This window comes from Mustela erminea, chromosome X (assembly GCF_009829155.1).
Source record: "Mustela erminea isolate mMusErm1 chromosome X, mMusErm1.Pri, whole genome shotgun sequence".
Lineage (NCBI taxonomy): Eukaryota > Metazoa > Chordata > Mammalia > Carnivora > Mustelidae > Mustela > Mustela erminea.
In genome coordinates, this window is record NC_045635.1 from 31,552,627 (window position 1) to 31,567,715 (window position 15,089).

General features: G+C 37.2%; 1 protein-coding gene across 4 annotated transcripts in view; it reads left to right on the forward strand.

Moving 5' to 3' along the window:
* CFAP47 (cilia and flagella associated protein 47) overlaps positions 1-15,089 on the forward strand; it is a 521,025-nt gene that overhangs the window by 7,176 nt on the left and 498,760 nt on the right. For all 4 annotated transcript variants that reach the window (XM_032330937.1, XM_032330938.1, XM_032330939.1 and 1 more), the window contains exons 3-5: positions 4,846-4,961; positions 11,769-11,907; positions 14,338-14,566. In XM_032330937.1, the coding sequence (XP_032186828.1) occupies positions 4,846-4,961; positions 11,769-11,907; positions 14,338-14,566 (484 nt within the window). The remainder of the gene's footprint in view (positions 1-4,845; positions 4,962-11,768; positions 11,908-14,337; positions 14,567-15,089) is intronic.

Consider the following 15,089-nt stretch of genomic DNA (forward strand, 5'->3'; position numbering starts at 1 on the left):
TTATTTGACAGACAGAGATCATAAGTAGGCAGAGAGGCAGGCAGAGAGAGAGGAAGGGAAGCAGGCTCTCTGCTGAGCACAGAGTCTGATTCAGAGCTCTATCCCAGGACCCTGGGATCATGACCCGAGCTGAAGGCAGAGGCTTTAATCCACTGAGCCACCCAAGCGCCCTAGTGTGAATATTTTAAAGTGCTTTTTATTCATATACATGCACATATGGATCCTCCTTTCCCTTAGCAAGATGTCATTCTATAGATGTTATTCTTTTGTGTGTGTTTGCGTATCACCAGCAAAATTAATATTGGAATATTCATATTAATATTGGTATTTGACATGCCTTTTTATTATTTCTCTGGTATTTTTTTTTTATAAGCTGCATTTTGCCCTGCTGTGATTTGGTTCTCTGTATTGTTGAAAAGTTGATTAAGGACAGCATTGCATTCTATAAAGAAATCAAACAGTTGACACATGGTAGGGAAGGAATAAGCTATGAGTCTGTTATAAATAATTTACATTTTAAAATACATTTATTTATTTGGGGGAGAGAGAAAGAGAAAGCACACATGAGTTGAGGGGAGGGGCAAAGGGAGAAGGACAAGCAAAATCCCCGTTGGACAGGGAGCCTGATGCGGGGTTCGATCCCAGGACCCTGAGATCATGACCTGAGCCGAAGGCAGATGCTTAAGGACTGAGCCACCCAGCATTCCTTAATTCACATTTTATAATTTATTTTAAGTATGTCCATTTTTGGTCCATTCTGCACATTGATGTAACTATGAGTTGCACTTAGGTTTGCTTGTTTGTACTATATATGGAGAGTTGAAAATTCTTCTTTCTGCTTTTGAAGACAGGAATTTTTTCTTGGCCTCATAATGTAGGCACTCTCTCATCAGGTCAGCTGCTTATCACAGTTGCAACATAAAGACAGCACTGCCCTCTTAAAGTATGGTGGGAAGGGCTGAATGAAGCTATGTGTGTGTATCTTCGTGTGTGTGTGTGTGTTTTTTTTAAGATTTCATTTATCTGTTTGACAGAGATCACAAGTAGGCAGAGAGGCAGGCAGAGAGAGAGAGAAAGAGAGAGAGGGTAAGAGGGCCTGACACGGGGCTCGATCCCAGGACCCTGAGATCATGACCTGAGCTGAAGGCAGAGGCTTTAACCTACTGAGCCACCCAGGCGCCCTGTGTGTTAAATTTTTAAGTTCTGTACCATTACCTTACCTGTGTAGGATTTTGTATCCGCCACCATAGTCAAGATATTCAGCTGTTCCAATACCACAGGGATCTCTCCTATTACTTGTTTATAACGATACCCACCTCCCTTATGCTTCACACCTACTATCCCTAAACTGTGGAAACCACTATTCTGTCCCCCATTTCTAAAATTTTGCCACATGAAATATGTTATATAGTCTTTTGGGGTTGACTTTTTTTCACTCAGCAGAATTCTCTGGAGATTCAAGCAAGCTTTTGTTTATATGAATAGTTCACTCTTTTTCATTGTTGAGAAGTATTCATGGTATGTGTGTACCACAGTTTTTTCACCATTGGCCTATTGAACACTATCAGGCTGATTCCAGTTTTTGGCTGTTATAAATAACGTTGCTGTGAATATTCTTTGCTTGCTTCTTGCAGTATTGCTAGAGTTTATAGTTGCATTTAATGGGGATCAGCATGGGAAAATAGATTTATGAAATCTTGTCTGGAAACCAAAAGTTTGTATTATCTGTACTCTAGCAGAAATGATATAATCAGTGATTCTGAAAACTTTTTTTCATGTATCCATAAAAACTACATCCCTTTTGCACATTTAAAAATGTCTAAAGTTCTTCCTTATGAGCTTGAATAGTTGCAAAGATCTAATTGCTTATGCATAATAAATGTTACTATAAGATAATTACATGCTTTTTACAAATGTATGCAGTAAAGTGGATATACCATAGTAATTTGTTAAACAGTTTAAAAATTCACCTCTTCTTTTTTCCCCCCAGGTTTGTGCTTCCATTTCTTACCATAGCATCATATCCTAATGTATTCCATTTTTATAGTTAGATCTTTGCTGATCACCAACAATAAACTGTGTTGTATTTGTATGCAATTCGTGCGTATGTATATATGTACATATCAATATGTGTAGCCAGTATGTATACATATACAAATACGTATATACATTTACTTTAATCATAATTCTATACACGTTTTTAAAATTTCTTATTAATTATATATATATTTTGAAGGTTTTATTTATTTATTTGACAGAGAGGGAGAGAACACAAGCAGGGGGCTAGCAGGCAAAGGGATAGGGAGTAGCAGGCTACTTGCTGAGCAGGGAGCCCCAGGTGGGACATGATCCCAGAACCCTGGGATCATTACCTGAGCCATGTAGATGCCCCCACTTATGAATTATATTAATATAAATTTATTTTAACTTCCTATATAAATTACCAAGTTTCATATTTAATTTTTTTTCCTTTTTTTAATAATCAAGATACAATTGACATATAGCACTGGGTAAGTTTAAGCTGTACACTGTTGATTTAATACATTTATATGTTGCAATGTGATTACTGGTGTGGTGTTAGCTGACACCTCCATCATATCACATAACTATCATTTCATTTTGTGGTAAGAACATTTAAGATCTCATCTCTTAGCAACTTTCTTTCTTTTTTGTTTTTTTAAAGATTTTATATATTTATTTGACAGAGATCACAAGTAGGCAGAGAGGCAGGCAGAGAGAGAGGGGGAAGCAGGCTCCCCATGGAGCAGAGAGCCCAATGTGGGGCTCGATCCCAGCACCCTGGGATCATGACCTGAGCTGAAGGCAGGGGCCTTAACCCACTGAGCCACCCAGGTGCCCCCCAATTCATCTTCTAAGTATAAGCTTGTATCTTCTGATCAACATCTCATCGATTTTCCCATCTCTATCCCCTGGTAACTACCCTTCTCTTCTCTCTCTCTCTCTCTTTTTAAGCTTTTATTTATTTGAGAAAGAGAGCATGAGAGAGAGAGGAGAGAGAGCACAAGTGGTGGGGGGAGGGGCAGAAGGAGAAGCAGACTCCCCACTGAGCAGGGAGCCGGTGACATGGGGCTTCATCCCAGGACCCTGAGATCATGACCTGAGCAAAAGGCCGACACTTAATTGACGGAGTCACCCAGGCACCCCTTTCTCTTCTCTCTTAACATAAATTCTCTGTTAACATAAAAAGAAAAATGTTATTGACAAGGCTAGTTTTTAATTAGATGGAAGAGAAACCAACAGGAAAGCCAGAAAAACTGTTATAATATTACTGTATTACCAAGCTCTTAAGACACTTCTCTGCATCCAGCTGGAGAAATAGTTTGAAAAAATGTTTGGCTTCATATCTTATATTGTTTGTGTAATGAGTTCCTCTTTAGCATCCTGTAAACTCTTTATTAATCCAATGATGTACACTAAGGTCATTGATCTTTCCTTTTCCTATTACAAAATTACAATATCTTAATGAGAAGAACATGGATATTCCTTAAAGAAGCAGTACATACAGGACAGTCCTGGCTGATCTCTGGAATGTCTCTGCATATTCAATAATACACAAACATCCACAGAGGGAAGGAAGGCCCAGACCACCAGTGTATAAAGCAGTATTTGTAAATGTTTTGTCCAGGTACTTGTGTGTGTGTGTGTGTGTGTGTGTGTATTTTGGAAGTTGTATCCTATGTGAAGTAATTCATGAGTCTAGTACATAACCCAAGGACTCAATAAAGAGCAGGTATTATTCTGTTTATTATTGGTACTGTTATCATTGTTAGGTTTGTAAAGGTAATACACACAAAATCTAACAATAAATTTAAGTCTAAGTTCATCTATATTATATCCAAATACTTTCTCAAGTAAGACATTGAGGCTTTGAAGTCTTTGGCTTTTCATCTGTAACATAGCCATAATAGTATTTATTTCCCTTTCATGAAATTTTAAGTATCAAACAGGATAATATACCTGATGATGTTTATAAATCATAAATTATCCATACGTAAAATATATGTATCCTTATGAGATGTGTATCTAGGATTATAATGGATTTTTATTTTTATTTTATTTTTTTACTTTTTTAAAGGATTTTATTTATTTATTTGACAGACAGAGATCACAAGTAGGCAGAGAGATAGGCAGGGGGTAAGGGAGAAGCAGGCTCCCTGCTGAGCAGAGAGCTCGTTGAGGGGCTCAATTCCAGGACCCCGGTATCACGACCTGAGCCAAAGGCAGAGGCTTAACCCATTGAGCCACCCAGGTACCCCTATAATGGATTTTTAAAATGTGTTTGAACCATATGGTATAGATATGCCACAGTGAATCCTTTAAGTTAGAGTCGCATGTGAAAAATCAATTGTATCTTTTTGTGCTTAGACCTTGTTTCAGTTCCCAAATGGCATTTTATAGTATAGCACCTTCTCTTATTTCATCAGATTTGGATCATCCAAACTAGTTTGTTAAGATCAATTCCACCTTTTTTGAGGAGGGGCTAAAGAATGTATTATAGGCTTAGGTGGAGATTACAAAAATGCTTGGAGCAGCAAAAATACCAAGATAGGTGGGTAGCCCGTGAAGGTGAGTACTTCACAGCACGGGGTATACCGTATCCTTAGATGCTTAAAATCTTATTTCTTTGTTAAAAACATATCTCATCTTGTTTTCATGTCTTTATTTCACAGTTCCTTTTACTGACAGATATGCCATCAATAGACTTGTAAGGAAACATGAATGTCTTACAAGGAATTAATAAATGTGTCTCTGTATGTCCCCCTGTGGATTTAAGTATGAGAGTATAATTGTTTAATTATGTTGTCCTCTTTTCCCTTCCCTTAGGTTGATTCCATCCTGTCAATTGGAAATTGAGTCAGAAGTTAATTTTGGCACATTGGTTGCTGATAGTAAAGTATATTGTAAAGAGATTAATATTATTAACCGTGGCAGAGCTCCAGGTAAATACTTCCTGTCTTATAAATTAATTTACACTTTTGGAAGAATGTTGGTATTATTTAAAATGTATACTTTGTATAATTAATGGGTTCTCTGATTCAGTCCTCCTCTCCCTCCCCAAAAGAAGATGTCTGTCATTAGACATAGTTCAGAACTGAAGGCCCTTAAATAGGATAAATGTATAAGACTGATAGATAATAATTCAGGAAAGATGAGTCTGTTTCCTTATGATGCTGATTAACAGCTTGAATCCCAGATGACTGGTGATCTCACTGAGGACAGAAGGCAGGATGATGTTATGGGAGTGACTTAATCCTTAGAGCGAGCTATCCAGAGACAGAATCAGGGTACAATGCCATACCAGCTGTGTGATCTGGGCCAAGTATCTTTTAGGATGTTGAACTTGATATTTCTCATTTATCAGCTGTTATTAATAAAATGAACTATGGTTAATCATGTATATACTTAGGTTTGTAGGATGGTACTTGACTCATCATTGGTACTCAATAAATATTTGTTCTTTTTCTCTATCATATTCAACTTTGAATTTACATGATGGTCTCTAGAAAGCTCTTACTCACTTTTTGTTGAAGGAGTAAATGCTTTTCTCTAGACTGGATTATTTCTGAAGGTTTTTACTGTGACCTAAGAGTTTCCATAAAGGTGTGTATGTCTGTATGTGTGTGTGTATTCATGCACACTCTTCACTGATAGTATACAGTAGGTATTAAAATTCTTTATTCCTTCATTGTTCTGATTGGATGGTCATTATCTGGGCTGGCGAGGCTTCCATTTCTGCCGAGCTGACATGAGGACTGGCTCCACATAGGGAGGGCATTTTTTTCCCGAGACTGCTTGTCAGATACATAAAACTGGTCTTAATTCCAGTCCTGTTTGACACTAAGCAAGGATATTCTCTGGGGCTGCTTGACTGAGCAGTGGGAATTACTAAGACAAAGGCAGTTTGTCACTGTACTGATTTCTTCCTAGTGTTAAACAAATAAAACTGGTAATTGTTTCTCACCAAATGTTGCTCATTTCAATTTTCCATGCTTTGGTTTTTAAATGATTAAATTTCTGGTGCCGGTGGGATTGTACAACATTCAGCTTGTTTGTGGTCTGACTCCAATGTTAAGGATAGGGTCTCTCATGGCTAGTGATTATAGGCTGTATGGTCTTTTCGATTCTCAGTTTTTTAGAGCAGTGGTATTTAATTGAGAGAATTTTATTTTTATTATATATTTTCCAAAACCTCTCTTAACTCTTGTGCATTCTAAATCTTTCAAAGTTTTGATCATACCCTCTCTTCATTGTAAAATATGACCAAACTGTACAGTTTCATTACATATAAAAGCTCTTTGTAAGTAACAAGTATATGTGGTTTTAATTTTAAATGAATATTTAGATTATTTTACTTAATAAAATAAAATAAAACTAAGCCTCAGATCTAGACCCATTTGTTTTAGGAAAAGTAATCCACTTTGGGTCTTAGTATATTAATATTTTTCTTGTGCATTTATTTGTACTGAATACTACAATTTGTACATTATAATTGAGTAGCATTAAATGTTAATTAGTATTACCTTACAAACTGAAACAAATTGTTATCAATGAAACACATTTTCTTAGTGTTGACTTTGTTTCTCATTCTTAGACTTGAATGATATTATTTTTTCCACCATTAGCAAAATTGATACGATGTTTTATATTCACAGTAGCAAGTGCCTGTAAGGTGTCATAAAGTCCTTATTACCTACAAACACAGTATATAAATATTCATAAGAATAACAGTGTATTTTCATGAGGAAAAAGACTTATGCAGAAAATACGTTTAACAACCAAAGATGATTTTAATAAAATTTTTAAAATGGATTTTACATGACAAATATTTTATAGTTTTAGTGTCAAAGATCAAATGTTTATAAATTTATATGCATACTTAAGAGGACATTAGAAAGCCACACTCAGCAGCTTCATGGTATGTGCTTTGTTTTCTCTCTCTGGTGGTGACCCTGGGGTTATTAGTTGATCTATGTAACAACTTCATGATTTTTTATTTTAATGGCCCATTATAGAGTAATTATCCATGGATTTAGCCAAATATTGTTGAATATATTTTGTTTTCTTACCCTCTGTGTTTCCTGAGTTTACTCCTTACTGTGCAAAATAGTGCTTGTCTTTCCATTTTGAAGGCATGGCTCAGTTTTTAGATAAGTCTCTACTCTTAGTACTTTGTGAGCTGGTGAACTCCATGTTCTGTTTTATGATTTTATTGTTTCTCAGTTTTTATCTTTTAAAGAACATCATTGAAAAAGCATTATTATTTTAGCAGGCCTGGAACTGTAGTCATTTCCCTCTTCCCCTCAGTAACCTTGAATATCTGGGAAGACTTTTTCTACTAGAGTGTTATGATGTAGAACAGTCTTTAAAGTCCCTAGTGGGATCGTCACACATCATTTTTGTGTTTGAACAGTTACCTTAGAACTTATCAACATTTAGGTTTATTTGGGTTATTTTGCCCAAAATGTATGACCTTTCTCTTGCTCTTAATGGCCACTTTCCCCCTTTCCCTGATCATCAACATCATCTCTCTACTTCACAGTCTGGAAAAGCCTAGCGTCATCTAAGAACCAGGACGTTTGCTAAATTGGACCAAGTCCAGGACTCAGAGAAGCACCCGCTACTTATTCTCAATGTGTATTTTTTGTTTTCTTGGAAACTGCTGTCATGGACTCTCAATCCACGGTTCTTGCATAATACAATGCTGGCATATAGCAGACGTTCTCTAAACCTTTGTGTAATCGATTTGGCTCAGTGATCTCTCAGAGTTTCAGAAAAGAATCATTAATTTTATATCAACTGTACATGAATAAAAGAAAATTTCTAAAAATAATTTGACCAGAATATTACAAAAGAAGAAAATGATTTGTCATTTTAATACATTAAAAAAACAACAAAAAACAAACCAAAAAAAAAACCCAAAACATTAAGCTTTCAATGAAAGGTGATTGGACTTAGAAGTAATCTGTTAAATCCCATATGGGCATTCTGAAGAGTATCCAAATGAAAGTGAAGACTGATATACCCTCGGTATGCTTAGACTCAAGGAAACTTAAAAAAAAAAAGTGTACATAGAAAATAACAATGACCTTGGGTGTATGACTTTTGATTTTCAGTAGCATGCTATGAACTGCATACTGTTTGCCCTGACTTAACAGGGTGTGTGTGTGTGTGTGTGTGTGTGTGTGTGTGTTTTGTTTTGTTTTTTAGTTTCAGGCGTAGAATTTAGTGATTCATCAGTTGCGTACAACACCCAGTGCTCATTCCATCAAGTGCCCTCCTTAATGCCCAGCACCCAGTTACCCCATCCTCCCACTGACCTCCCCTCCAGCAACCCTCAGTTTGTTGCCTAGAGTTCAGTGTTCCTTATGATTTGCATGGAATTTAAGGAACACAGCAGGTGAACATAGGGGAAGGGAAGGAAAAAATAAAGTAAGATATTATAAATACTTCTACACAAAAATCTATCTCATAGTTTCTAAAAGAATTTTGGAAGAATAAAGTGAAGGTAACGATGTATATACTTCCATCACCCAATGCCTGAGCTACTTCTCTAGGGAAGGTAGAGCAACTCAGATTCCAAAAACATACAGGCTTGTGCAAAGGACGCTTTATCCCAACCACAGCTATGGGTAACCTCACGTGCCCTATGTTCTTCTAAATCTCATTAGTGGACAAGGCGAAGTGTTTATTTTACATGACCATTTACATTTAGTTAATAGCAACATTTGACACAGGTGACCACTGGTGGTATCTTGAGGAGGATAAAAGCCAAAAGTTTGGCTTCTGTGACTCTTCAGTGGCTTATATAAAATAGTGGCTCAGATTTGGAGTGAGGTCTTCCAGGACCCAAATCCTTATAACATTTACTGGCTGGGCAGACCCACTTCTGGAACATCCATTGTAGAGACAAACACAGTGCCTTCCTCCTCTAATTGTGATGGTGGTTAATAAAATGCTTAGCATACTCTCTGATATATAGTAAGTATTCAATAAATATTCACTATTGATGTTAGAATTATTCTTTTCTACTGCCTGCCTCCTCTTCAGTTCTCTTCTGTGGATTCCTGTCCCTTTTCAGGAGTTCCTTAAATGTGAGCATTTTTTAGAATTTGCCATGGACCCATATGTTTCCTTAGTCAACACTTTCATTCCTGTCACTTCACTGAGGTCTATACAGTCATTTGCATTTCCTTCAGGTTTCTCAAACTTAACATGTATTAAACTACGCTTCCCACATTTTTCCCTAAAACTTCTCCTTTTCTCTTTTTCATTAAAGATCACCACCATGTATTTGGGCAAGTCAGAAACTTGGCAAAATCCTTGACTTCTTCCTTTTTTCCCCTACCCTCCTACCCCCTTAGTCAATTATTAAATCCTGTCTGTTTAACTTCTTAATTATGTCAGTAATCCTCTTTTCTCTGTCCCATTGCCACTTCTCTATAGCAGGCCATCATCTTCTTTTGCTTTGTAATTACACCAACTAAAATTATTTCTCTGAAGTCCCTTATCTCCTTCTAGTTCATTCTCCAAACATCAACCAGTGTCAAATCTAAAGAGAAATGAAAATTTAATGACAAAAATGCCTTCTATAATATCCTTCCTTCAATGACACCTTTCCTTAGGATGATGTCCTTGCTTCTATTCTTAGTCATTTAAAAATAAAAGTCAAATATTTCATTATTACTAGTGGCATTAAAGTTATATAAGACACAGTAATGTTTGTGTAGTCACTGTTTTAATATATTTAGAAGATTGAATGTTCTTTTGGTTTTGGAGTTATTCTTAAATTTTTGATATATTCACTTAAATCCTTTTGTCAAATTACATCAAAATAATTACAGTATAGGAACTATCTCACTGGCTCAGTCTTAACTAGACTCACATAATTTTCCTTTTCTGGAGAATTGAGTCAATAATATTTATTTGAAACATATAATTTTATTTTATGACAAAAAAACCTCTTAAATATGTTATTAACACTTCCCCAAAATGATCAGATGAACAAATTTTGTTACTATGAATTTGTTTGATTTTTGTATTAGATTATCTCTGTACTTACAAAAGTCTTATTGCCTTTTTATACTTCCAGTACTTTTATTATGCTAATATTTTATTTTCCTAAGTGAAATGAATAATTTCAGAAAATTTCATCAAATATGATTTAAAATTGGTGAACTGAAATTTGCAAAGTTGTTTATATTGGCAGTGTGCTCATTTGTGTTTTCATTGCATAATGAGATTGAGGAAACTCATGATTGGCTGCTTCCATTTGTTGGACATATTTTGAGTAGCAGTTGGTGCTAAGCACTGTGTAGGGTACTGGGACCACAGAGATGAGGAAGATATAGTGTGTAATCTCAAGGAATGCATGCTGTAATATAGGCACTAAACAGGACCATCAATTACGAACCATTTCTGCTTTCAGAATAAGATTTTTTTTTAGCTTTCTTCTATGCTGTTTGATTCTAGAAACCAATTCCTTTTGCCCTTTCCCTGTGTGAGCTGCATTAATTCATTTATCAGGAAGTAATGGGGCTCCTGGCTGGATCAGTTGGTAGAACAGAACAGGCAACTCTTGATCTTGGTGTTGTGAGTTCCAACCCTCCATGGGGTGTAGAGACTACTTAAATAAATAAATCTTGTTTGTTTATTTATTTATTTATTTATTTATTTATATTTTGTTTCTTTGACAGAGAAAGAGAGATCATAAGTAGGTGGGGGAAGCAGGCTCCCTGCCAAGCATAGAGCCTGAGGCGGGGTTCTATCCCAGGACCCTGGGATCATGACCTGACCCGAAGGCAGAGGCTTAACCCACTGAGCCACCCAGGCACCCCATTTTTTTTTTTTTTTTAAGAAATGGTAGTGACTATCACTGTGAGCCCTTTGGTCAGAAACACGCAAGTGAAAACTCAGCCCTATTAGTTTCTAACTGTAGTAGTCAACTATTGCCATGTAACAAACTACTCCACAGTTCTGTATCTTAAAAAGGCAATTATTTTTTGTCAATTTTTATGCAGATTGGCTGGAACTTGATTGATCTAAGCTGGGCTCAGCTGGGTAGCTCTGCTTCAAACTTAGACTTTTGGGGGATGTTCTGTTACTCACTGCAGGTCTGTGAGTCAGCTGGAGGCTCTGTTCCATGTGTGCTCGTTCTGAAGCACAGGCCAAAGGACAGCAGCTACTCAAGAACTTTACGTGGGAGAAGTGCAAGAAGACATCTGGCATTGGAGCTGGCATGATGCCATTTCTACCCATGCTATTGGCCAAACAATATCATATGGTCAGGCTCCAACTCAAGGGATAGGAAAACATACTTCGTTCCTGGTAGCATCGTGACAAGATACAGGGAAGGGTGAAGAATTGGGGTCAACTGTGTAATCTACCACAATATCTGTGTGTCTTTGGACAAATTAACCATTCTAAGCTTTTTCCCCTTATTTATAAAATGGAGGTAATGATTGAACTTACAGAGTCACTCTGAGGATTATATAGACTAACATATATAACGCTCCTAGCATACATTCCTGAACAATGGAAAAAGATGGTATATCTTAACTATCAGTGAAGTCCTAACAATCAGTTCACGTTTGTTGGGTGACCCCAGAGACTAAACTTATAATCAAAGTTGTGATTCTTGGTCCACAATAGACCATATACAGTGTAATGTGTGTCTTGTACCCTATTAAGAATGTGACTATGACACTGTAAGGATCCAGATGTAAACCACTTTCTCTTGTTCTCTTTAGGTACATTTAAAGCAGAATACCAAGGCCAATTACCCATTGTCATTTTTCCAAGTAATGGTATTGTAGAACCCAAGTCATCAGTGATTGTTAAAGTGGATTTCTGTGCTGATGAGCCCAGAATTGTAAATGAAGGGGCAAAGTAAGCATATACTATGGTTCTTAATTCTAATGTAGTACTTAATACTTTCCTGTTTTACTCTTCAGATATGCCTGTTGTCTTGAATGTATATTAGCTTCTTTGTTCTTTCAGTCAGCATTCATTCTCTGAGTCTCTATTTGCCAAGCACTAGAGACTCAAAAATGGAAGAAGCAGAGGATGGTCTGTGGCATAACAGGAGCTTCTAGTTTAGATTTTGGGGGCTGAGGGAGTGGATCAAGAAAGGGCTCCATTAAGGAGGTGATAGTGTACCCAAACACTTATTGGTGAGTAAGAAGTAGCCAGGCAAAGAACAGTGGTGTGATTTGAGCTCTGTGTGTGTGTGTGTGTGTGTGTGTGCATAGGGAAGGTGGGTGTTGCTGTTGGGGGTGGGTTAGAAGAGTAATTTCAGGCAGAGCAAGTAGAAGACTTGAAATTCTGGAGATAAATAGACCGTGTTACACACTGAGAAAGCTGGGGCAATGTAGAGGCAAAAAGATGGAGGTACGGACATAGTGATGTGAGATGAGACTACAAACCCAGAACGGTGCAAGGTCTAGCAGAGAACTACCTAGGACAGCATTTTTTTCATGTACTGTGTCTCCATCCATTAGTGGGATGTGCATTCACTGTAATAGGCCTCTGCCAGCATCTAAACAGTGAAATAGATAATATCAAAATGCATCTCACATAGTAAGGGCAAATGCTTTGCAAAACTTGTTTTGTGTATGTGTGTGCATGTGCGTGCACTCGTGCCTGTGTATTTGTGTATGCATTTGTGTTCATGTGTAAATGAATTTCTTATTGAAGGCCACAGCCAAAATAATGTTTGAGAAACAGTTTGAGCCCTGATAGAAGCTTAGGGTTTTTTTTTTTGTTGTTGTTTTGTTTTGTTTTTTAATATCTTATTTGTTTATTTATTTGACAGAGAGAGAGATCACAAGCAGGCAAGCAGAGAGAAAGGGGGAAACAGGTTCCCTGCTGAGCAGATAGCCTGATGCCAGTCTCGATCCCAGGACCCTGAGATCATGATTTGAGCTGAAGGCAGAAGCTTAACCCTCTGAGCCACCTGGGTGCCTCAGAAGCTTAGGTTTTATTGTAAAGGCTGTGGAATCTTGGGAAGGTTCTAAGATGGGAGTGTCTTGATTAGTTTGCAGTTTAGACAGGTCGTGCTGATAGCAGTGGGCACAATAAATCAGAGAATACATATGTGGAAGGGTATCCTGCCTAGAAACTATTAGAGTAAAACAGAAGAGAAATGATGAAGGCTTCAGCTAAGGTGCAAATGGCGGGTATGGAGAGAAGTGTGCCAATTGGAGAAATATTATGAAGGCAGATTTAACTAGATGTAGTGACTGGTTATAGAAAGAGAAGGTTAAGAGGAAGGAAGGGCTGTGGGAGTGGATCTGGAGTTCAGTTTTAAACTGTTGGAATTGATTTGCTTTGCAGAATCCTGTGGAGCCTATTAGATTTCCTTATCTTGAGTCCCAGAAAAAAAAATCTGGTCTAGGTATATTGGCTTGAGTGTTGTCCATGGGTAAGTTGTAGATGAAGCATGAAGTATTGAAAATAACTTTGACAAGGAGGGCAGAGTGTAAAAGAGTAGGAGAAAGATACCATTATTCATGGAGTTTATAAAATATCCAAGCCACAGAAAAATGAGAATGTAGAATCTGAACAAGTTAGAAGGAAACCAGCAAAGTTTGGTGTCAAGGAAGCTCTAAGGGAATAGAGATGTATGTAGATGGTGTCAGCCATGCCCACTGTGACAGAGATGTAGTGTAAGATAAGGACTTAGGTGATAGTTGTGGAGTGATCAGTTATTTGTGGTATTTGATGGGGTGAGAGTCAAAAGGATTGCATTTACGCCACAGAGGGATAAATATGCATATGGGGGCAGTTTCAAAAGGGAATTGAAATTAGTATAGAAAGTGAAGCTTTATGGGGAGATCTTCTTTTCTGCAAACATGTGGGATTTTGCTGAGATACTACATAGGAAATTGGGTTATTAGGGTGGGGATGAGGTTGGCTCTTGGACTTGGGGGAGTGCAGTGAGTTAGAAAAGAATCTCAGAATTCTAGAGCTACAGGTTACCATCTATATAATCCCGTCTAATTCTAGTGTTTACAAAATAACTGGGGATACGGACCTAGCAATAAGTTCTTTTTGGAGTCAAACCATGTGATTGTTTTCCAACTTTTTTGTTTCTTGGGGACAATGTATTAGGTTGTACATATGCCATTCCACTGTGCAGATTTAGGTAGTCAGAAGGACATGATATTCTCTGATATGTATAAGAAAGGAACTGCTCTTAGGCCTTTGAATCTTAATTATAATGTGGTTTTATAAAATTTGTTTATTCAAATATTTAAGAGAAAAATTAAGTATACAGACTTCTAATTAAAATAATATGTATAATTCATTATCTTGTAGAGTGAGCTTACAAGGTCGTCCAGATGTACTCTTGAGTATCAAAGCTCATGTGGTCGAGCAGATTATTGAATTGTTAAACATGAGTAATGACAAAAAGTTGGAATGCATACACTTTGGTTCAGTTTTCTTCGGAACTTCAAAAATTGAACATGCACTTCTATACAATAATAGCCCGGAACCCATAAATTGGGTGGCCATAATGCAAAATGACGCAGTTGGAGAAGAACTGGTATGTAGATAGTGCAACAGGGGAAAATTGGGTACTGTGTTTTGAAACAGATGATTTTGAACTAATATCCAAAAAAAGCTGTTAACTTATTCCAAGTACGTTTTAACATGCAGATAGATATGATTCCCTTTCATGTGTCTTCAAGGGTAACCTCAAAAAATTCTATAAATTAAACTAACACTAATAGTGAGCTGTATCTGAAGTAAACCAGACAAATGCTTCTTATAGATTAGTAGCTACTTGTGGGGATTTCTGTTCTCATCAATTTTTCTTTTTTTTTTTTTTTTTAAAGATTTTATTTATTTATTTGACAGAGAGAGATCACAAGTAGGCAGAGAGGCAGGCAGAGAGAGAGAGAGAGGAGGAAGCAGGCTCCCCGCTGAGCAGAGAGCCCGATGCGGGACTCGATCCCAGGACCCTGAGATCATGACCTGAGCCGAAGGCAGCGGCTTAACCCACTGAGCCACCCAGGCGCCCCTGTTCTCAATCAATTTTTCAACAGTTCCTTTAATTTTATGATGTG